Raw genomic sequence first — 25451 nt, 5'->3', positions numbered from 1 at the left:
TCATAATGCCAGTGTTTTAGGCAAAACTATGCTATTAGTATGCTAATTAAACCATCACACTCTAATCTTACTGGTTGAATGTGTAATCAATGAAGATTGGCCACCAAACTGGTCTTGAAACCTTAGCCATGAAACCTCCAATCCTTTATTGGCCAGTATTTCAGTAGTTTAATTTTCAAACCCCTGTGTGTACACACACACACACACACACACACACACACACACACACACACACACACACACACACACACACACACACACACACACACACATATATATATATATATATATATATATGTATGTATGTATGTATGTATGTATGTATATATATATATATATATGCATGCTTTAAAGGTGCAGTGGATGGAAGAGCGTCTAAAGGCATCAGATATCCAGTCAAGTGATTCAGAAGTGAGGCTCTTCAGGCGCTGTCAAAATCTTCAGTCAGTCCTGCAGGAGAAAGATGAGCTTATTTCCACCCTAGAGAAACAGCTAGAGGAACAGGTAAATCACACATCTAGTCCAATTTAAAACAATCAGGTTTGCATCAGTGGACATAAGTCTATTTAAATCAATTCAAATATGGATATTATTTCATTTTCCAGAAACAGAATCGAATCCAAGATGCCAGAACTGTGGAAGAAAAAGCAGCCAAAATTAAAGAATGGGTTATGCGGAAGCTAAATGCAGTATGTTCATTCTGTTTACACATGTGCAGTGTCTGTCTGTCTGTCTGTCTGCCTGTCTCTCTGTCTGGTTTTTATAGCTACGGGGGAAATAAAAAGGAGAAAGTGTTTATAAGTTTATTTAATATCACCAGTCTTTGTTTTAGTTTCAGACAGAGAACACCTCTCTGAGGGATAGGCACCAACAGCAAGAGGCTGAGATTCAAGACCTGAGAAGACAGCTAGAAGGTATTCATACATGAAATTGCACAGTAGGTGAAATAACAGAATATCAGCTCTGGGGGGAAAACTAATTCTAAACTAAAACCAATCTAATTTCATTTTTAAAGGTATGTTATCAGTAGTTTATAAATTAAACACAAGTTATTGTTTTAGTCAAAGCATTTACGTTACCTATTAATGTCAAATACAAAGAATCAATAATAACATTGGTCTCTTTTATAATTTTTATACAATATTCAAAATTATTCATGCTAGTTTTGCTGGAAATACAGTGTTAATCAGGGTTATTCAGTACTTGTATAAAAAAGAAAATATTTGGTCTATGATTTAAAAAAAAAAACCTTTTCCATTGATATAATTTAACTAAAAAGTGTCATGTTTTATGTTGTGGATGCAGCTATGGATCAGACTTTGTGCTCTGATGGAACACTTCAGCCAAATGTGGGTGAGCCCCAGCGGCTCAGTAGCCTGACTTTTGGCTGTTTCCAAATCAGAGGGAAGAGTCCTCAGGTACAAACAGGCCCAGAACCATCCCAGAAGAGCATCAGTACCCCGCAAGATCGTGATCACACGCATATGGACTGCAGAAGACCCTTGATTGGTTAGAAATTAGATATAATATCATTCCTTTGTCTAACTAAAAATGTAAGTTTATAAATTCTTAAGTTTGATTAAGATAACAGAATTGGGCAAGAATCATTTTGCTAAAAACACAATACACTACTATTCAGTCATATGGGATCAGTATAGATAGATAGATAGATAGATAGGTAGGTAGGTAGGTAGGTAGGTAGGTCGGTCGGTCGGTCGGTCAGTCGGTCGGTCGGTCAGTCGGTAGGTAAGTGATCCTAAACACAGCCAAGGAAACTCTTAATTGCTTTCAGAAAAAGGAAAATAAAGCTGCTAGAATAGCTCAGTTAATCCCTTATATGGAAGCACTTACTTGCTTGACTTGAATCCAATAGAAATTAAGAACTAAAGATTAGAGTTCATAGAAGAGACCCACAGAACCATCAAGATTTTTAGACTGTGTTGAATTATAATCACACCTAAGCAATGCATGTGATTTCAATACCATACAAGAGGCATCTTGAAGCTGTTATAACCAAAAAGGCTTTCATACAATGCATTAAATACATTTCAGTAGTTCAGTACTTTATTCTTCTGTCATTCCTTTTTTTATTAAACATAACACATTTTTTCTGACATTTTTGTATTTGTCCGTTTGTATTGTTTAAGTTTTTACCATAATCTGGGTACATTTTATGTCAACAGCTACCTTAGAAAAAAAAATTACCAGATAAACTATATGTTCAATACTAATTGTACTTGAAAATATATTTCATAATGTATATATAATTTAAATATCTAAAAATCCCTCCTGACAGTACCGAACTCCAAAGTGCCCACAGTTTTGGAGTTGGCCTACTGACATCCAATGACTGGATACTTGGGCTCCACTAACACGACAGATTTGCAACTTCTTTAACTGGCCCATTTTAAAAGTCAAGTGGTGCTTCCAGGCATGTCCTATCTACCAAAGAACTTTTCCACAGTGACCTCTCACTGAGGGGCTTCAACTGCATTGTTCTGGATCTGGTGGGTCCACTGCTGAAGTCTGCCTATGGCTATGAACATATCCTTGTCATTGTGGGCTATGCTACCCGAGTTGGCAACCTTTCAGAGATGATGACTGACCAGGTTACCTTGTTTATTTCCCAGCTGATGGGAGACCTCTTACACCTCCTAAAGGTAAAACATCTGCGGACATCCGTATACCATCCTCAGACGAACAGTTCAACCAGACCCTTAAACAGATGCCCTATCAGGTGGTGGCAGAGGATTGGCATGAAAGGGACCTCATGATTATGTATGGGGGGTATTTGGCATCTGTAAGGTATTACAAGCCCTTACCGACTTTGCCCCTATTGAACTCTTGTTTAGCCAGCAAACTTGTTGTCTCCTGGATGTGGCCAGGCAAGCCTGAGAGCAAGACCCAGCGCCCTGTTTATTTCCCAGCTGATGGGAGACCTCTTACACCTCCTAAAGGTAAAACATCTGCAGACATCCGTATACCATCCTCAGACGAACAGTTCAACCAGACCCTGAAACGGATGCTCTATCAGGTGGTGGCAGAGGATTGGCGTGAAAGGGACCTCATGATCATGTATGGGCTATTTGGCATCCGTAAGGTATTACAAGCCCTTACCGACTTCGCCCCTATTGAACTCTTGTTTAGCCAGCAACCTTGTTGCCTCCTGGATGTGGCCAGGCAAGCCTGAGAGCTAGACCCAGCGCCCTGATTATTTTCCAGCTGATAGGAGACCTCTTACACCTCCTAAAGGTAAAACATCTGCGGACATCCGTATACCATCCTCAGACGAACGGTTTAACCAGACCCTGAAACGGATGCTCCATCAGGTGCTGGCAGAGGATTGGCATGAAAGGGACCTCATGATCATGGATAGGCTATTTGGCATCCGTGAGGTACTACAAGCCCCTACCGACTCCCCCCCCCCTTTTGAACTCTTGTTTAGCCAGCAACCTTGCGTCCTCCTGGATGTGGCACGGCAAGTCTGAGAGCAAGACCCAGCCCCCGAGCAATCTGTCATTGAGCATGTCCAGGAGAAACAGAGTGAACCCCAGAGTGAATCCGCCAACACCTCAGAACCCCTAATGACGCCTCTACGATCGGTCCGCCCAGCTCTGAGAGTTCCATCTGTTTGACAAGGTAACAGTTTTAGTCCTCACAACCACATCTCAGTTCCTTGCCACCTGGAAGGGGCCCTACTTGGTTGTCGAGTGGGTCGGGCTGGTCACTATTGCTTCCGTCAGCTGGGACAGAGGCAGCAGGAGCAGTTGTATCACGTGCACCTCCTGCAGGACTGAGTTATTCCTCCTGTCCAGCTGGCTGCCTAGAGGAGCACCTAGTGGTATACTTAAGTTGGAAGCTAACCCCTGCTGAGACCAACTAAGCGTTGTGGCAAGCATTCCAATGTTGTGTCGCCAGAGAACCAAATCACTGTCAGCTGCAACTACTTCATCCACGGCGATCAGGGTAGCAAAAAGAACAACGCTTTTCAATTTTCAGGCCAGTGCGAGTGAATGCCCCCTAATCAAACATCACTCATCCCACACAGTTCTGCTGGAAGAGGGAAGTCAAATCAGAATCAGAAAAATAAAGCGCACCATCACATTACAACAAAATGATCAAGATGGAGACAACTGAAGGAAAGAAATTATGTTACTGTACAGCATTAAATTATAGGCCTACAGTATGCCTAGATATAGCTACCCACATAGGTCTAATATTTTGATTCATCATTGGCTGTTTACTCATTGACCAACTGTGGTTCGCATCATGTCCCTAGTGGTCCCTTCACTAATGGAGGGGTGATGACCCAGCACACTACCTATTAAAAAAACAATGGCAATAACTTTGTAACAACATATTTTATAAGTCCTCTTTTCAGCAGAAACTGTCAAAACATTCAGCCAAATATTAATTCTGTTTATTTCAATGATTCAATGTTCATTTTTAACCTTAAATTATGCAAACATTTGTTTGAAGATATTGAACACAGTTTTTCCCAATCCATTTGCAAAGCAGTGCTAGACTGGATGACAGAAACTAATGTGATTGCTGATGGTTTTACTCTTAGTCAACTGTCATAGAAATCTGCTAAACCATTTTCAGTCAGACAAGAGTTAGATCAAAGCAAAAATGGATTTATTCAAATAATCCTGCAGGATGTCACCTGTTACACACACACAGTGTTAATGTGTAAGAGACTGTTTCTCAGTCTTTTCAACAGAGAGTTTTATACTCCTTCACGTACACTCAAGTTTGTGCCAAACTCCAGGAAAGATACATTTATGGTGGGAAAGAAAAGATCTTGCTGTGCTTTTCTAACTCCTGACTAGGAGTGCTACAATGTATCAGGTTTTGGCCTTGGCTAGTACCCAACTGTTTCTCTTTGCATCCTACAAAACATGTTGTTCTTCAAGATGTTCATTAAAGGAGTCCATCACACTACATTAGGCTGCAAGATTGGCTGTAGTTGAATAATGAATAATGATCTGTTTTGACTTTTTTCGACAACGGTGTAGTTGGTCTCAGCAGGGATGAGCTTCCGACTCATGTACACCAGTGCCTTAAAAGCCTGTTCTGCCATTGAAATTCAGGGAATCTTCTCGGGTTTCCCCTTCTTTGTCAGGTCTGTCAATGGGCTGGCGATGGATGAGAAATTAGGGAAAACACACCTACAGTAGCCCTCTAATACCAAAAAGGCATATATCTTTGCTACTGTTTCGACTCCTTTGCCTACTGTTTCGTGCTTTGCACTCTTGCTTTATATATATTTTTACTCTAATTTTAACTTCAGCCTATCAGCACAGGGTTCAAATGACACAGCTTGAAGATCAACGTTAAATTTACAAATTTTCTGGAATGCAACTTCACTAAAAAAAGTGAAATTGTTGGTTAAACAACCTCCCACTACCAGCACCTTACATTCCTGAAATGGGAAAACTCCCTGCTGCACAAACTGCCACAGACATCTAAAAAAAGATTGCAGTTCTTGAAACAAATTTACCTGCAATCCAATCAGAACTGCCAGATCACACGGGACTGTGTGTGGGACCTTACTAAAAAAGCAGTAAAAAAGCACTTACTAGCTAAGGGGCTTAATGTAACAGTAATGTTTTGATATTATAACTTGATATGGTGGTTTTATGTCAAATATTAAGCAGAAAAATCATCACAAATATTTTGTTTTCCTCATTGATATCATAATACTAACCATAGAGGGCTGATGTTAGTTTGACAAAGCCTTGTCTGAAACTTTCAAAATGTTTTAGTGCAGCAAATTAACAGTGTGAGTCTAGTTTTTTGATTCAGTTTACTAAACAGAGTTGTTTCGTAGAAAGACTTGACAATCATTTGCTAACAATTTACTGTGTGCATTCATGTAATTAAGTCTGTGTGTTTGATCCAATCCAGAATCTGAAGATAAGGAAGACTGCCCAGAAACACAGAGTATCAGGCGTTGCTCTAAGGAGAGAACTGAAGATGAGGGTGAGCAAGATAGTACTGGACTCAAGTTGTCTTGTGGTGCCTCCTCTGTGCTGTCAAGCACTGCTTCGGAAGGGGAGAAAAGTCTATTTGAAGGTTTGTGTTTCAGCCGTACCACCAGTGAGGCCTATCACACCACTTCTGATGACAGCAGCTCATTGTTTGATGATGACATGCAGCGTTTGGAGTGTTCCAGATTTTGTATTTCTGATACCAAAAGCACTTTTAAGAAGGGCAACAAGATGGCAGACACTGAAGATGGATCTTCAGATGAGCTAAACAAGCACTTCCAGTCCCAATATCTGGATTCCTCATCATCTTCCAGTGACACAAACACCCGCAGCCCCATTCTAACTCCAGTTCTCACACCAAAAAGGCCCACCCCTTCCCAGGACTCCCAAGACACCCCAGCTTCCCCTAAACAACCTCGACTGCGCAATCCAAATGCTTTTGAGGTTAGTTTGGCACTTTCAAAAAAGCATATGAGTCAGCCTCCGCTGTATAGTGAAGCTGCTCACGGACGCACAAGAAATGCCATCAGCATGCTACGTTCTCCAGAGCCTCAAGAAACAGACATGGATGAGGAGCAAAAGATGGAAACTGGTGAAAAAGAACATAGTGATGTGCCTTCAGCTGAGGTGCTACATGAGGAACCCCAAACACCCGACACATCCGCAGCCATACCCGGAAGTAAACCTCCGACCCCTCCACTACACAGGCTGCCCTCTTGGGTGAGTCATGTGACAAACTGAAGTAGTAATATAAATAGCTTTTTTTAGGTCATGTGCTAAAGTTGTGACTTCATGTCATCTTCAGGAGAGCAGAATATATGCTGTGGCAAAATCTGGAATTCGTTTGTCAGAGATGTCATGTACAGATGTAGTTAATAAAGGTGTGTTTTTGCATTTGCATTTTTTTTTTTTCGTCTGCCAGTAATAAGACATATTACTGTACACCCTTAAGCTAATTCTGTGTTTTACTTTTTTCCATTGCAATACTGTGGCCAAATAGATGAGTATCACAAAACATTTTATAATATAATTAAGATATTAAAAACGAGATATTAAGAAATGTTTATTTAGTCATATTTCACTTATAAAATATTGCATTCTTATAACTGTAATGCGTTTTATTTATTAGCATAAATTAAATTGACATTAAGAATTACAATTTAATTTAAAAAAATCAAATAAACAAATTTGTATTCAAAATCTGTTCATTTAAATGATTCAGTTCACCTATATTGCATGTCTTTGGTCTTTGGAGAAAACCAGTACACATTCAAACTTCACACAGAAATGCCTCCTGGCCTAAACTAGACTTGAATCAGCGACCTTCTTGCTGTGAGGCGAAAGTGCTAACCACCGTGCCATGCTATTATATTCACACAAATCACACAAGTCTTTGTGTATTTAACAGTTTTGAAGTATGTTATAACTCAGAAAGTTATGTAAGTAGTCATGCAAGTGATTCCCATATTGTGCATATTAAATGATCATTGTTTTAACATAGACCCGCAACAACATCCTTGTTAAGCAATATCATTTTTCGAGTTGGCTGGGTTTAGATTAGAGCTGAGTTTAGAGGTTTGAACAATGTTTCTTATCTTTCTACAATCAAACAACTGAGAATTACCAATTACTGCATAATCTCAATTACTCTGATAGTGGAGAGTTCTTTCACTATTAACAGCGTTGGTGAAGAACTGCTTCTGGGGTGCCAGATGGTTAGCCAAAATCTCTTTGAGGCCAACCTATAGTCCTCTTCTACAGTCTCCCCAAACGTCCCAATCCAATTCCTACAATCCATAGATATAAGGCCAGATTTGCTAAACTGAGAATTACCAATCACTGTATAATCTCAATTACTATGATAGTGGAGAGTTCTTTCACTATTAACAGCGTTGGTGAAGAACTGCTTCTGGGGTACCAGATGGTTTGCCAAAATCTCTTTGAGACCAATCTATAGTCCTCTTCCACGCTCTCCCCAAACTTCCCAATCCTATTCCTACAATCCCTAGATACAATACCAGATTTTCTAAACTGGGAATTACTAATTACTGCAATATCTTAATTACTATGATATTCAAGGGTTCTTCCACTATAAACAGTGTTGGTGAAGAACTGCTTCTGGGGTGCCAGATGGTTTGCCAAAATCTCTTTGAGACCAATCTATAGTCCTCTTCCACGCTCTCCCCAAACTTCCCAATCCTATTCCTACAATCACTAGATACAATGCCAGATTTTCTAAACTGGGAATTACCAATTACTGCAATATCTTAATTACTATGATATTCAAGGGTTCTTCCACTATAAACCGTGTTGGTGAAGAACTGCTTCTGGGGTGCCTGTTGGTTTACCAAATTCTCATTGAGGCCAACATATAGTCCTCTTCCATTTACATTTACCTCTTCCATTTACCATTTACCTCTTTACCATTTACAGCATAATCTCGGTTACTATGATAGTGGAGGGTTCTTCCACTATAAACAGTGATGGTGAAGAACTGCTTCTGGGGTGCCAGGTGGTTTGCCAAAATCTCTTTGAGGCCAACATATAGTCCTCTTCCACGCTCTCCCCAAAATTCCCAATTCAATTCCTACAATCCCTAGATATAAAGCCAGATTTGCTAAACTGGGAATTACCAATCACTGTATAATCTCAATTACTATGATAATGGAGAGCTCTTTCACTATAAACAGCGTTGGTGAAGAACTGCTTCTGGGGTGCCAGATGGTTTGCCAATATCTCTTTGAGGCTAACCTATAGTCCTCTTCCAGGGTCTCCCCAAACTTCCCAAACCAGCTCGCTTGGTGGCCTGTTGGTACCTATCAGCTGCCTTTTAAGCTTCACAAGCCAACAAGGTCTAATATGACTCTTTTTTTCACCAGGTTTATGATTTGCCATCATGACAGGCACCAGAGACATTATAGCCGCAGCTTCTTACGTCAATTTATTTTTGTTGCATCAATTATTGTATTTTCTATAATGTTTTATATAGGTCTAAATTAAACATGACAAGTATTGCAGTGTTTGAAAAGCAACTAATTGGTGGCATTTTGTCAGTCTGTCTGCTATGATCTGTATGTTCCTGATGAACAGAAAACTAGGGGTAATGTTTTGACTGAATGATTCGATTTTGAATCAAGATCACTTTGTCTTGATAGAGAAAGTAAATATAGAAACTATTTAGCTAATTGTGTGATGTTGGTGGGTTTCTGTGTTAAGAGTTTAGAAAGAGTACTTTAAATATTGGTAAACACTTCATAGAAATTTAAAATAATAAACTGTCACTGAATTCTAGTGAAACTGTCATATGCTTTTTCCAGACCACTCTCATGCATCTTCATGCCCCTCCTACATGCTCTACACATCCTTTATCTACAGCAATAACAGTACACCTGCCTTCACCACACACAAAGGGGTAAGAACCATTGAGTGTCTTTGAATGTAGAAGAAAACTAATACTTTTTAAATATGTTTATTAATGCCATGTTTGTTTTTATTTTCATAGAAGGTGACTTTGTTAAGCAATAGTACATGTTCAGAGGAGTCATCTAGTTCTGATGAGGAGGAGAGCTCAGAGGAATTTCAGTCTAATTCTGGAGAGGATGAAAAAGCCCAGACCTCTGTATCAGAGTCATATAACAGCCACAGAAGCTCCCACTCCTTTAAGAGAGGTATGGTACACAAGATTAGGTGGTGGTTAAAAAACAGGGTTGCTAACCAGGAAGCTGCAGATTGGAATCCTGCAGGTAATATTGGAAGTGCTATTACAATTCTACTTTCGAGCATAAGCCTCAACCTCAGCTGCCAAGTCAGTCTGTTGTTTAAACAATTAAATTTGAACATTGTTCTAAGATGTTTATAAATGATTTCTATAAATTTATCATTAAAGGCTTAGTTAATAAATAACTGACCCTTGTCATTCCAAATCCCTGAGACCTTTGTTTGTCTTTGAAATATAAATTAAGATATTTTAGATAAAATCTGAGCACTCCCTTGTCCTTTATAGACAGCAATGGTCCTGACTTGTTCAAAGTCCAGAAAAATACAAGAACAAATCCTCAAAACAGATGATAAATGGTTCAATCAGAATATTATTAAGCTTAAGAATAATTTGGATTGCATATTAAAAAAAAACCTTTGTTAAATGGTTTTATTATTTCTGTGTCATTATAGGGCACATGTTTCACTGATGTATACACTGATACCCACGCATGACTGTTTGAAAGTGTGCAAAAGTCAGTGCACATTCTATACTCACACTGAGAAGAGGAAACTTGAATAATCTCATTATTATTAAAAGTCATTAACAGTGTTATTGTTCTTGTAGCTTGATAATGTTGAAGTCATATGGTCCGTTTTCAGGATGTTTGGTTAGTTGGTTGGTTGGTTGGTAGGTTGGATTGTTGGTTAGATTGTTGGTTGGTTGGATTGTTGATTGGATTGTTGGTTGGTTGGTTGGTTGGTTGGTTGGTTGGTTGGTTGGTTGGTTGGTTGGTTGGTTGGTTGGTTGGTTGGTTGAATTTTTGATTGGATTGTTGGTTGGTTGGTTGGTTGGTTGGTTGGATTTTTGATTGGATTGTTGGTTGGTTGGTTGGTTGGATTGTTGGATTGTTGGTTGGTTGGTTGGTTGGATTGTTGGATTGTTGGTTGGTTGGTTGGTTGGTTGGTTGGTTGGATTGTTGGATTGTTGGTTGGTTGGTTGGTTGGTTGGATTGTTGGTTGGTTGGTTGGTTGGATTGTCGGATTGTTGGTTGGATTGTTGGTTGGATTGTTGGATTGTTGGTTGGTTGGTTGGATTGTTGGATTGTTGGTTGGTTGGTTGGTTGGATTGTTGGATTGTTGGTTGGTTGGTTGGTTGGATTGTCGGATTGTTGGTTGGATTGTTGGTTGGTTGGTTGGCTGGTTGGTTGGTTGGTTGGTTGGATTGTTGGTTGGTTGGAGTATTGGTTGGTTGGTTGGTTTGTTGGTTTGGTTTTTTGCACTTTGAGCGAGCCAGTTCCATTGCTGTCTATGAAGGATGAGGGAGCTCTCAGATTTCACCTAAAAATCTTAATTTGTATTCCAAAGATGAATGAAAATCTCAGGGGTTTGGATTAGGCTAAGTAATTACATAATTTACATTTTTGGATGAACTAACCCTTTAAACAATCATGAAGGAATTGGTTGGTTACAAATGTGTTAAGAAAGCATTTTCAAAATGGTCCCTATGATCTCCAATATATAGAAATATGGAAAAAAGAGAGAACTGTAATATCTAGTGCAGGGATGTCAAACTCAATTCTTGGAGGGCCGCAGCCCTGCACAGTTTAGTTCCAGTGCTGCTTCAACACACTTACCTGTAGGTTTCAAACAAGACTGAAAGACTTAATTAGTTTGACATCCCTGATCTAGTGAATAGAATGGATTCATGCGATGCAGAATTTCATTGATTTTGACTATTTTGGTTTGATTCATCAATCATAGGGTTGGGTAAAAAGACTACTATTTAAATGTGAAGTCTACCTGTTATCATGTCTCAATAAGCAGCAGAATTAAAAAAAAAAATTTATTAATTGTTGACTATTGTCAGAACTCAAAAGTCTTTACTGTAAATTTCCAATATGTGGCTTACAGGTACTCTCCATGGTGTGATGGTTTTATACTCTACAAACTGCATATAATCCTAACCTTACCGCTAAATATATCCCACATAGAATGCTTGTCATTTTTTTATTTCTAAAAACACAGTTCAGTATGTTTTATCATGTTTTTAGTATGTAATTATTCTAGCTTGTAACATAAGCCTAATTTACATTGTAGTACCCATGTCATTTAGAAACTATGTTTTCAAGCACACATCTTAATAATTGTGATGTGTTTTGATTAGCTGTCTCATTGTCTTCAATGACATCTGAGAGTGACTACGCCATACCCCCAGATGCCTACTCCACTGATACAGAGTGCTTTGAACCTGAAAACAAACAATCAAAGACCGGCTCATCCAGTGGCAACATTATGAATGTAAGACGCATGCATATGTACACATACATATTGGTTAAATGTCTTGAGCTGTATATAGTAAAACTGTAAGATCTGTCAAACTGCTTGTAGCTAATCTTGACTTGTTTCAAACTGACCAATTTCATATTGCTGTTTTCATATTGCTGAATTGAACCAACACTGAATTTGGAATTTTTGACTTGAGTTAAATAATGACTTTATTGCTTTTAAAGCTCCCTCACAGGATAATCTAAATTGTCTCCATACTGTAGTTGAATCTAATCTGTATCTGTATTGTATATAGTGTTATAGACATAATGGTGATTTGATTTTGTGTTTCCCAGGAGTCTATGGAGAAATCTGGGTACCTGCTCAAGATGGTAAAGACATGGAAGAAAGCATGGAAAAGGCACTGGTTTGTTCTAAAGGATGGGGAGCTTCTCTTCTACAATTCACCAGTCAGTTTAAATGGCTTGTGTAATTTTTACTACTTTTGTTTACGTTTAGTTATTAGGGAGGTGCTTTTATCTAAACTGATTTACAAATTACAAACTGTACAAAGTTACAAAATTGCAAATTACAAACTGTATATATACTCGTATTTTACTTTAAGAAAAACATAAACTGACAGCACTGGAAATGGAAGCAATCAAAATCAATGAAAGCACAATTTCAACTGATCCGAACTGGTCTAACATTATGCATTTATGGACTTTCTGTTCTGGTCATAGTTTTTCTTTGTTCAGTTTTGAACAATTGATTCCCAACACCTGCTTTAGTTTTATAGATTTCCTATATGTTTTCTTGACAGATCATTTAGAAAATCAAAGTGTCAATGTGGTAATCTATTAGAGACATTTGTGAATGATTAATGTGTTATTACATGATAGGCTGTTTATTCTGAGGACTTTACTAAAAACAAAAACATGGCACTGCACAAAATGAAAAGTGATTGGTTTGTTAACTTGTCAGTCATATATAACATATTGTGGGTGATCCTTGACCATACAAAGCAGTGAAAGCTCTCAGACCTTCGGTCTGAGGTCTGGCTATGCAAGACTATGGGAGACCCTACCAGGGGCATTTAGCCCCAGAAAACATTCAGTGCATCCGGAAAGTATTCATTACGCTTCACTTTTTCCACATGTTTTTTAATGTTACAGCCTTATGCCAAAATGGATAAAATTTCCTCTGAATTCTACACACAATACCCCATAATGACAATGTGAAAAAAATATTTTTTTTAATTGTTGCAAATTTATAAAAAATAAAAAACCTGAAAAATCACATGCACAGAAGTATTCACAGCCTTTGCCGAGAAGCTCTAAAAAGCTATAAATCAAAGCACAAACCAAGCATGAAGACAAAGGAAATGTCTGTAAACCTCTGAGACAGGATTGTCTCGAGGCACAAGGCTGGGGAGGGTTACTGAAAAATTTCTGCCGCTCTGAAAGTTGCAATGAGCACAGTGGCCTCCATCGTCTAAAGTGGAAGATGTTTGGAACCACCAGGACTCTTCCTAGAGCTGGCCGGCCATCTAAGCTGAGTGATTGGGGGAGAAGGGCCTTAGTCAGGGAGGTGATCAATAACCTAATGGTCACTCTGTCTGAGCTCCAGTGTTCTTCTGTGGAGAGGAGAACCTTACAGAAGGACAACCATCTGTGCAGCAATCCACCAATCAGGCCCGTATGGTAGAGTGGCTAGACGGAAGCCACTCCCCACCTGGAATTTGCCAAAAGGCATCTGAAGGATTCTCAGACCATAAGAAACAAAATTATCTGGTCTTAAATTCTTTGGGGTGAATACCAGGTGTTACGTTTGGAGGAAACCAGGCACCACTCATCACCAGGCTAATACCATCCCTACAGTGAAGCATGGTGGGGGCAGCATCATGCTGTGGGGATGTTTTTCAGCAGCTGGAACTGGAAGACTAGTCAGGATAGAGGGAAAGATGAATGCAGCAATGTACAGAGACATCCTGAATGAAAACCTGCTTCAGAGCGCTCTTGACCTCAGACTGGGGCGATGGTGCATCTTCCAGCAGGACAATGACCCACAGCACACCACCAAAATATCAATGGAGTGGCTTTACAAAAACTTGGTGAATGTCCAAGAGTGGCCCAGCCAGAGCCCAGAACTAAATCCTATTAAACATCTCTGGAGAGATCTGAAAATGGCTGTACACCGTTGCTTCCCATCCAACCTGAAAGAGCTTGAGAGGTACTGCAAAGAGGAATAGGCAAAAATTCCCAATGACAGGTGTGCCAAGCTTGTGGCATCATATTCAAAAAGATTTGAGGCTGTAATTGCTGCCAAAGGTGCATAAACAAAGTATTGAGCAAAGGCTGTGAATACTTATGTACATGTGATTTTTCAGGTTTTTTATTTATAATAAATTTCTAACAATTTTCAAAAATCTTTTTTCACATTTTCATTATGGGGTATTGTGTGTAGAATTTTGAGGAAATAAATGAATTTCATGCATTTTGGAATAAGGCTTTAACATAAAAAAGTGGAAAAAGTAAAGCGCTATGAATACTTTCTAGATGCACTGTAGATCCTAAGATCATTCAGGCACTTAATCCTCTTCACCATGAAAAGGATGAGGTTCAAGGAGAGGTTCTATGATTTCTAAGTACTAAGTTCTTTCTATCCACTTTATTGTCTTTTAGTTTTAGTGTTTTGTATATTTCTTTACGCACCATTTACTAAACTGATTTCCCAGCAGCCTACTAATAAGGTAGTAAAGCTACAAATAACTTTTATGTTGTTTTTTAGAGTGATGTCATTCGTAAGCCCCTAGGCCAGATTGAGCTGAATGCATGTAGCACTATAACACGTGGTGATGAGAAACAGATGCTTCAGGTAAAGTATTTGTGAGATATTGTTTGATGATTACCGATCCAGGAGCATGTTATTAAACATAATGTTGTCATGTCCCTTAGGTAGTCACTGGAAAAAGTGTGTGTTATCTGAAGGCTGATTCCCCAAACCTTCTGGAGGAGTGGGTGAGGGTTCTTCAGAGCGTCCAGAGAATTAAAGCCGCTAGTCCGGTATTCACTCATTCAGACATGCGGCCTGTTATTAAAGGACACTTGACGATGGTAAAGTATCTTGTTGGAAAGAAAACTCTTATCTTACTGTTAATTGAGAAAATTTTAATTATGTTTTGAGCAAAATGTAATCGTTGTTTTATTCTGTAAACAACTGATGATGTTTCTTTCAAAGATAGAATAAAAATGTTTTCATTTAGAGCATTTTTGTATGTTTTTTTGCATATAATAATGCAAAGGTGCGATGTCAGACATATTGTTTTTCATTTTAGAACACAATACCTTTAAGAATAACTTTAGAAGAGTTAAGAGGTCAATATTTGGTGGAATAATCAACAATTGTGATTACAAATGAAGCTGGAAGGACATCAGCTGCGTAAAATATTTGCCAGAGTAGTTGGCGGTTCATTCCGCTGTGGAGACCCCTGAAAAATCAGTGACTAAGCCGGAGGAAAAATGAATAAAAAATATATTAGCAATTGCAGGAATGAGGACTCAGTTACAGCAATGAACAGTGAACAAAGTGTTTATTGACAAGACAAGACACATGTAGATGAATGAGAATTGGTAAAGTCATAAAGTAGATGCACAATAATAAATATTGTCTTAAGTATGTAGTAATACAACATTTAAAAATCAACCCACCCTGATTATGTTGGTTAATACTGTGATGCATGTCTGTTACTGTAGCTGATTGTAACATCTATTGTCTCTTTAAGGTGAAGCATGGCTGCTCTAAGCATGTGTGGTGTGCCCTTTTTGGAAAGACTCTCTACTTTTTCAGAAATCAAGAGGACAAGGTCTTCTGTCTCCTTCACTAAAAATAAATCTTTTATAACATTTGTATGTTCATGCATTAATATCATATTTTCCTACTCAGTTTCCCCTAGGTCAAATCAAAATGTGGGAGGCCCGTGTGGAGGAAGAACATAAGTCATCTGAACTTGTCCAAGTCTCTGCTCAACATACCATCTCCATTCAGTCAGTCAGGCAGGGGTCAATATACCTGCTCATCGACTCCCCTCATGAGAAGGTCATTGTTCCATACTGAGCCAGTGAAGCACATTAAGTCTAGGAATTTTGCAAACATTTAGGGGCTGAAAGCAAATTAAAGAAATGAAATAAAACGTACAATTGCACAATAATGTGCTAAATGAGAATACAGGTTAATGACTGTTATTAGCTGTCATTAAGTGACCTTTTTAATTTGGTAAAATTAAAGGTAATATTTCAATTAGTATTTTAAATCACTGTTTATACAAGTACAATTACTGTAATTTTTACTACCATTCTAAAGCAAGAGTGAAATATGTGTAATTTGAACAGTGCTAATCAAATTTCAAATGTACTAAATAGCAACTTCTTAATAAAAGTGTCATTTACAAATATATTTAAACGTAATGCACAATATAAATAGTTCTTTTATATATATTTATATATATATATATATATATATATATATATATATATATATATATATATATATATATATATATATATATATATATATATATATATATATATATATATACATTATCCTAAACATGTTTATTATAAATATATGTCAGTGTACTTCAACCTTATTAGCCTTTTTCCAAAGACAAAAGAAGTCATTCTGACATAAAAAGATATAATACTCAAGTGGGTAAGAAAAGGTCAACTACTTGTATTAAATAATTTTTGTTTGTGTTAATCTCTGGTAGATGGCATGGGTTTACCATTTGTCTGTGGCAGCTGGAACTGCAGTGGGGCATGTGGGCACTGAGTTTGAGCAGCTGGTTGGTAAGCTGCTCAACATGGATGGAAACCAAGGTAAAGACTCTGCATGTTGGATGATTTTGTTTATTAATTTTTTTATAATTTATTGATTCGTTTAATATTTTTCATTGTGTTGGATTGGTCTGCCCCAGAGATATATAGGAGAAGAAATATCAGTGTTTACAACTGGTTTAATAGCTAGGCCACTGTGCAGCTAATTATAGCCAAGAACCACCAACTTTCACATGAAGATGTACTGTAAATGACCATCCAGTTTGTCTGTGAACACAATGATGATTTAGCATCATGTGTGTGTGTGTGTGTATATATATATATATATATATATATATATATATATATATATATATATATATATATATATATATATATATATATATATATATATATATATAGTTACAGCTACAGCTCATTATTTCTTCAGTGATTCGGACGACTACCACAAGCAAGGAAGAAGAATAAGTTGTGACAACCAGGGGTGCGTTTGCCAAACAACAACATAACTCGTGGCTGAACAATATTACTATTCATCGTTTGGGAAAAGAACAATGTAGTGACGAGTGTTTCCCAAAACCATAGTTGCTTTGTAGCAGATCCATCGTTCGAACCACGTTAGTTATAAAGTAAAACGTCCATAATGATGCTCTAAACAGGGTGGAGTTACAACTTCTTTAGACAAAAACCTTTTTTGTGCAAATTATTTTGTTTTACACGCATACGCATTTAAAAAAAAATTTGTTTTGATTAAAACATGCACTCTTTTTCTATATTAATTTAAATATATGTAAACCAATGTTTTCTTTACAAATATTATTGAGAATATTCCATATTCTAGTATAAAACATAAAACCACTTAGCTAACACGTATTCTAATCTCATATATAAATCATATAAATCATTAGACTAATGGTTGTAATTTACAGTATTAAAAAAAGAAAAAAAAACTACTTAATATTATTTATTATTATTTTTATGAATTTATTATTATTATTTTATATTAAGTACAATTTTGTTTATTTTTTTCAAAGTCTACTTTTACAATTTGATGCATTCAAACCACTGCAGAAAAGTTCTAACCAACAGGCCCATGTCATGAAGGCCTACCGTATAGATACGTTTCTTAATAAATTACCTACTATAAATCAAAAGCATTAGGCTAACGTATGCTATATATTCTTGTTTACACAAGCTTTAGAGATATAATGTAAATTCCGCTTTTAAGAACGCAATTGTCAATATGAAGATTGCTAAAACTGAACTGTTAAAAATGCATTAAAAGCAAATTACACCTAAGAGAGAAGACTTTAATGCTTTTTTAATCATTCAGAGTTTAAATGTTGGAACATTCTAAATAAATAGGGCACAGGGGGGATAACTGGGAGTAGAACATAATCAAAAACGATGCTTCCAACAACAGCTCTAGATGTGTAGTTGCAAGCGTACAATTTTGCACAGCAGTTTGCAAATGTTCGTTGGAACGATGGATTTGAGAATACCAAATCAACGAACTATGTGTCATTGTCCTAACCCAGGGGTAGGCAAACTCGGTTCTGGAGGGCCGGTGTCCTGCACAGTTTAGCTCCAACTCTGATCAAACACACCTGCTTATAGATAATTAGTGATCTTGAAGACACTGATTAGCATGTTCAGGTGTGTTTGATTAGAGTTGAAGCTAAACTATGCAGGACACCGGCCCTCCAGGACCGAGTTTGCCCACCCCTGTCCTAACCTGACAGTTTTGTCTGTCCTGTCAGTGTTTAATTTTTGCCTGTTTGTCCTGTGCTTATTTACATTGCTGTGCCATAATTTGTGTTGGCCATGTGCTCCTCTTGTCTTTCAGTTACCCCGCCCTCTTATTTAGACCTTGTTATCCTGATTGTTTTCACCTGTCTCTTGTGTGCTTTGTTCTATATATTGTGCTGTGTGTTCTCATGTCTTTGCGGGTTCATTCCATGTGAGCTTGTCTTGTAGACTAGCCTTGTGTCTTCAATGAGCTTTTTGTCTTGCCTGTTCTGGTTCTCTTGTCTACTTATTGTTTGTTTGTAGCTACTACTTTCTTTTTTTTGTTCCTAGTAGTTACTTAATTTTGTGTTCAAATCTTTATCTTGCTTTTATCCTTTGTACCATTTTTGTTTCCTTTCTGTCAGTCCCAGTCTTATTAGTTGTTGTTTAATTACTGTCCTGTCTTGTGTCTCATAATTTTCCAGCCCTATCTCTTGTCCTGACCTCCCTGGCCTGCCAGTCTGGAGTTTATGTGGCTTGCTCCAGCATCTAGCTCTGGTTTTGACCACTGTTGCTCCAACTCTTGGCTGGCTGTCCATTTTAGTGCCATCTTGTCTCTACCACTGGCTTCCCTGTGTTGTTGCCCCTACCGTTTGGACCTTGTCATCCCTTTGTCTGACTACTTGTGCCTTATTCTGTCTATAAACCCTTTTGTATAGTTCATTGCTGTAACTGGGTCAGCTTTCTTGCAACCATCCGTGACACTATGTTTGGAACGACAGAACTTGCGACCTTAGTTGGCTAACGATGGTTTTTGGAAACGCACCCCAGGCCTCATCTTTTTTCACCAAAATAAAAACTCTACAGTTTAGTATTTAAAAGTGAAGAAATTAAGTAGAATAATATCATAAGTGTTATAAAAGTTATTATATGGTTGCACCAGATGTCTTTGTAAGAAATAGGACAGAGTTAAGCTGGTGGTGTAAGAAGAACACAACGTAACACAAGAAATCTCTCACAATTTACCCCCTAATTATGACAAGCTTTCTGTCAGGTAGAAATGTTAAATAAATACATGTAAATTGCTTAAATTAGTTTCAAGTTGTGGGAATAATAAAGTGTGTTCCGCTTTTAAAAGTGTATTAGTTGAGTTGTAAATTAAAAAAGGAATATTGCGGTCTTGTGGACAATGAAAGACCTTGAAATGAAAACAGGTTTTGAACCACTGATTTAAGTGTATCTTTTGCATTGTTTCATTTCTTACTAGGAACTTATTATCTTTAATGTAAAAAAGAAGCAGTGCTAAAAGACTTGTTCAGGCCACCTAAATGTTGTGGGCCCCAAGCATTTGTGGGGTAGTAAACATCACTAAATCAAAGAGTGTGGGTGTGCTGCTTGCAGTAAAGACTGATTTGACATATGTTATTAAAATGTATTTATAGCATAATTGTGTCTTTAATTTTTTCTCAACTTGTTATTTCATCTCCATTCTGCCCTTTTAGACTGTAACTGTGTTTTTTTCCTCAGGGTCTCAGCTCTGGAGGCACCCGATGCTATGTTATAGTAAAGAAGGACTGCTTTTTCCACTTACCACCCTGCCATCACAGGCTCTACAAACTGAAGCCATCAAGCTTTTTAAGGTTATACATCGTCTTCCTTTACACAAAGTCATTCACAAAGCCATTACTGAAGTCACAACCTCACAAATACAAGCAGAAACACTCTTTGTACCCTTTTTTACAGACTTGTCAGCTCTTTATTAATGTGGCCATTGACACTTCAGCCATAGATTATCATGTGACACTTGCTCAGTGTGCTCTACAAGTGTGTCTTACCCATCCAGAGTTGCAAAATGAGATATACTGCCAGCTAATCAAACAGACATGGAAGAAGCAGACAAACGGGCCACCTGGACCTTTGCAGGTAACATGACTAAAATTCAGATGTTTGTGTTTTGAATACACACCACTAGAGGGGGTGCTTGGGTTTTGTTTTTATCATATTGTGAGTGAGAACGCAAAGAAATATGTGTGACTTGTTTACATTTTTACTAATACAGGGTTGGCAGTTCCTGGCTCTGTGCGTTGGCCTTTTCCTGCCCACACACCCTATTCTTTGGTATTTACAGGTTCATCTCAAAAGGCATGGAGATTCCAGGTAAATCAGAACAGATACCATATTATACACTTCAAGTAAACACATCCCACTTCATTTCAGTTTATTTGACAGTCTTTGCAATGCTTACAGGACGGAAGTGGGAAAGTATTCCATCTATTGCCAACGCTCACTGGAGCGGACACAGCAAAAAGGGGAACGGCAAGCTCGATCGTCACGAATGGAGATACTGTCAATCTTACTCAGGAACCCTTACCACCACTCTTTGCCCTTCAGCATGCCTGTACACTTCCTTAACAACACGTATCAGGTCTATACATATGCAATACTTAACGATGAAAGAATGGCTCATCCAGTAATGAATAATCTGTCATTATTTACTCATCTTGATATTCTTAATCTTCAGTTAGTTATTTTTAATATGAGTAAGCAAAAATGGCAAAAGCACTTAAAATTTTAAAAGTAGTTCACTTTCTTTGTGTGTTGTTTGAGAATTGAGAAATGTCTTCATACGGTTTGGAAAAGAGAGCAAGAGTCATATGGGTGGCTTAAAGCAGAATTTTGATGTGGTTACTATGAGTCATTCAATGGTGTTCCTGAAGCTTGAGTGGTAAATCATGCCATTAACAACAGCTTTGTTTGTCTGTGAAAATCATGAGAAATGAACTAATGTTACATCATTTTCCTCAAAACAAAAAACAAATTCCTTTGAGCATGTAAAAATGTGTCTTCAGAATCAAGCATTCAGCTGGCCCATAGTGTGTGTGTGTGTGTGTGTGTGTGTGTGTGTGTGTGTGTGTGTGTGTGTGTGTGTGTGTGTGTGTGTGTGTGTGTGTGTGTGTGTGTGTGTGCGTGTGTGTGTGTGCGTGTGTGTGTGTGTGTGTGTGTGTGTGTGTGTGTGTTCACAGTATTTCCTGTAATATTTCTTCTCACGAGAAAGTCATTTTTCTTTTAGTTTGGCGCGAGTAAAAGGACAAAAATTTACTTTTTATATATATATATATATATATATATATATATATATATATATATATATATATATATATATATATATATATATAGTGGTCAAACTTCTTAGGACACTTGCCATATTTATAAGGATTCAGTTGCTTTTGTTGAATTGAATTTGTTTAGTTGAATAGAGATTTCAGAAAGACAGATCTGGAATGGATGGATAGGTGGAGAGATAGATAGATAGATAGATAGATAGATAGATAGATAGATAGATAGATAGATAGATAGATAGATAGATAGATAGATAGATAGATAGATAGATAGATAGATAGATAGATAGATAGATAGATAGATAGATAGATAGATAGATAGATACTACAGACAGACAGACAGACAGACAGACAGACAGACAGACAGACAGACAGACAGACAGACAGACAGACAGACAGACAGACAGACAGACAGACAGACAGACAGACAGACAGACAGACAGACAGACAGACAGACAGACAGACAGACAGACAGACAGATAGATAGATAGATAGATAGATAGATAGATAGATAGATAGATAGATAGATAGATAGATAGATAGATAGATAGATAGATAGATGGACGGACGGATAGATAGACGGACGGACAGACAGATACTATAGATAGATTTACTTTGCAAACAGTACGCAATTCAAGCTTATTACTTAAGCTCAATTTGGGTGTGTGTTAGGTTGTCAGTTTTGATGCTTCAACCACAGTGGAGGAGTTTCAGAGTCGGCTGAACCAGGACATGGGCATGAGAAAAACTGGTCAGTCTGGTTTCAGCTTTTATTCTGATGACCCCACTGGCAAAGACCTTGAGCACTGTCTTCAGGGAAACCTGAAGGTGAGATTCTGACTAAAACACTATTGAAACAGTACTTTGAGACCATAGTTTTCTTAAAATGAATGTGCTGTGTCCTCAGATTTGTGATGTTATTGCAAAATGGGAACAAGCTTCAAGAGAACAACACAGAGGCAAAGCAGAGATTGCGAGGACAGTTAAACTCACTTATAAAAACAGGTGCAGTATAGATTATTTTACAGAACAAGCAACAGGTTTCAGTTTGTGTCTAATTTCTAGTTTATTCTCTGTAGGTTATATTTCTCCAAACAAATGAGTGGAGAGACTGAGAGAGAGCGTTTGCTGTTGGCATACCAAACAAATGAAGAAATTACAGTTGGTCACTTCCCTGTCAACAAGGAGCTTGCTTTAGAAATGGCCGCCCTGCTTGCTCAGGTACACAGTGCTGATGTTTTGAATATAAGTGGGTACATTTGTAATTTTTGTGCAAATGAAATAGATATTTCTACACTATATTACCAAAAGTTTTTGAGCAACCCTCCAAAGAATTGAGATTAAGTGTTCCAATCACTTCTATGGCCACGGGGGGTCACCAAAACCATTTCTGTGGTTTTAATGGTCTCTGTCGTCATTAAAAACCCCATGGCACTTCTCAAAAAATAGTAGGGTGTAACTCGAGTTTCCTGGCCCAAGTCCCTCTCCAACTCTTACCCATCTTGGCCTCCCTATCATCCCCATCCACTGACTTGTCTGTAGTCTATCACTGTCTTTCCTCTTCTCCTGCAGCAGGTGTGTGGTAAGTGCACTAGTGTTTTTCTGTGGCTGCCATTCAGGTGGATGCAGCACATTGTTGGTGGTGTAGAGACACAGGTGGCAATGTGTCCATTCCTCAAATTTTCTCACTACTAAATACTCCACAGTTAACTGTTAGTGGATATCAAAGTGGAAGCAATTGGGAACATTAGCAATTCAACCAAGAAGTGGTAGGCCATATAAAATCACAGAGGTGGGGTCAGAGCATGCTGAGGTGCACAATGAATAGAAGCTGCCAACTTTCTGCAGAAACAATAGCTACAGACCTACAAAGTTCAGATTAGCTTGACAACAGTGAGCAGAGTGCTTCATGAAATAGGTTTCCATGACCAAGCAGCTGCATCCAAGCCTTACATCACCAAGTGCACTGTAAAGCATGAGATGCAGTAATATAAAGCAGGCCACTACTGGACTAAGTGACCAATCATGTTATCATGTCTGTTAATCCGATGGATGAGTTTGTGTTTGGCTGTTGCCATAAGAACTTGCATGAATGCATTGCGCCAATTGTAAAGTTTAGTGAAAGGGGGAGATGGATTTTTTTAGTTGTGTCTTTTAGTTCCAGTAAAAGGAACTCAATGCTTCAGCATATTAACACAGTTGAGATTGCCACTTCCTGTTCCAACATGACTTCCACATGTGCACAAAACTAGGTCCATAAAGACATTAATAGCCACTATTTCCACTTTTTTTCCACCGTTTCCACTATTGCACCTAAAGTGAGCGTTCCAGTGGGTGTTTCCACTGTCACTTCTGGGGCCTGATCAGACCAAAGCAAAGCTTCCTCTGGGCCAGCGGCTGGCCTTTTTCAGCCTGCCGAATACCTTGGGCCAAAGAGGGCCAGCTGGGGATTCGGGGCGGAGTGAAACGAGAGGTGGACTTTGCCTGAGTCTGGTAAAGACGGAGTGCCACCATTACACTAGTTTAGTACATGCGCCAAACAAATAAATAAATAAATAACGGAAAGAAAACATATAGCTGGTCAGTTTAAGATAGGCTATTCCATAAAACACCTTATAGGCTAGGGGTCTTTTTGCTTATGATCACCCGTATGTTTCCCTTTTAAATGTAAGGCTGTTACATAAAATAATTATAAAAAATATTTCAATAACGCATAATAATCTTTAAACCATATTTATAAAGACACAGCAGCAAGTAAAGATTGTCGAGAGTTTTTGTCAAGTTTAGAAGGTGTTTGTGCACAATACGTGCACGTTAGATGCCTGTGTGTGGGTGAGAGGCCGGGCAAAAGAGTGCTCGCTTCACAGCTCTGTTGATGCTGCGAGCTGCTGGGTTTCTTTCCTTCTTTCTTTATTTTGGAGATAATACAAAATATGAATACAACAGAAAGACATTAAACTTTACAAATTACATGTCCACTTTTGTTGGCTCAAAACAATAGTGTCATATCTAGATAAAAAAAAAGCCTAAGCTATATTGAAATCAATTAAAGAATTACAACTATTTGATATAATAAAATCACATAAAATAAATAAACCATAAAACAAACAAAAGCTATAACAATTTAGGTATATACAATACAAATAAATTAAATAATTTCAAGCCATTTTAAACTTTCATTTTACAAAGGCCAACAGTCGGTTGGCGAGTAGCCTAAACAAATATAGTGAATGAAAATACATAGGCCTGTGCGTATAGACATATAATGTACTGCTGTACAGTATCGTGTCATTTGTTTGTTTCGGTTGTCTTCATTTTTATCGTTTCGTGATGATGCGATGGTGTGCTTTATCTGCCTGCCTGATTCTTGCTGAACTGGGCGGGTTGTGTGACGTTTGATTCAGGGGATGTTCTGGGACGGGGTTTGCGTGACGCGATGCGAGCCACTAGCCCGACGGTGGAAACGGGACATGATTTCAGTCTCACTGCTCAACCTCCGGGGCGATTGGCCTGGCCCAGCTTGATTAAAAAGCCCTGGCCCGACTGTGGAAATGCGGCTATTGAGTGAGTTTGGTGTGGAGAAACCTGACTGGCCTGAGTCCTAACCTCAACACCTTTGGTTTGAATCAAAGTGGAGACTGCAAGCCAGAACATTTTGTCCAACATCAGTGCCTGATCTCACAAATCTGCTTCTAGATGAATGTCATAAATGAAAGAAACTTCCTTCCAAACCTTCCCAGAAGAGATAAAGCTATTTTGGATTTTCTATAATGCTAAATACTATATTGTTATACAGTGCTTCACTTTTTCCA

The 25451-nt window shown here is 38.1% G+C and overlaps 1 protein-coding gene across 1 annotated transcript in view; it reads left to right on the top strand.

Annotated features, from left to right (window-relative positions):
• plekhh2 (pleckstrin homology domain containing, family H (with MyTH4 domain) member 2) overlaps positions 1–25451 on the top strand; it is a 61458-nt gene that overhangs the window by 28898 nt on the left and 7109 nt on the right. The window contains exons 4-25 of the mRNA XM_056470654.1: positions 355–504; positions 606–689; positions 833–914; positions 1306–1509; positions 5911–6713; positions 6799–6874; positions 9311–9405; positions 9496–9661; positions 11857–11990; positions 12314–12427; positions 14748–14834; positions 14915–15073; positions 15742–15822; positions 15903–16055; positions 16726–16834; positions 20048–20160; positions 20264–20443; positions 20580–20677; positions 20768–20945; positions 22312–22467; positions 22547–22644; positions 22719–22860. Of these exons, the coding sequence (XP_056326629.1) occupies positions 355–504; positions 606–689; positions 833–914; positions 1306–1509; positions 5911–6713; positions 6799–6874; positions 9311–9405; positions 9496–9661; positions 11857–11990; positions 12314–12427; positions 14748–14834; positions 14915–15073; positions 15742–15822; positions 15903–16055; positions 16726–16834; positions 20048–20160; positions 20264–20443; positions 20580–20677; positions 20768–20945; positions 22312–22467; positions 22547–22644; positions 22719–22860 (3462 nt within the window). The remainder of the gene's footprint in view (positions 1–354; positions 505–605; positions 690–832; positions 915–1305; positions 1510–5910; positions 6714–6798; positions 6875–9310; positions 9406–9495; positions 9662–11856; positions 11991–12313; positions 12428–14747; positions 14835–14914; positions 15074–15741; positions 15823–15902; positions 16056–16725; positions 16835–20047; positions 20161–20263; positions 20444–20579; positions 20678–20767; positions 20946–22311; positions 22468–22546; positions 22645–22718; positions 22861–25451) is intronic.

Source organism: Danio aesculapii, chromosome 13 (genome assembly GCF_903798145.1).
Source record: "Danio aesculapii chromosome 13, fDanAes4.1, whole genome shotgun sequence".
In the NCBI taxonomy this organism is placed as follows: Eukaryota; Metazoa; Chordata; class Actinopteri; order Cypriniformes; family Danionidae; genus Danio; species Danio aesculapii.
The sequence above is the reverse complement of the archived record's forward strand: the minus strand, read 5'-3'. Positions and strand labels throughout refer to the sequence as shown.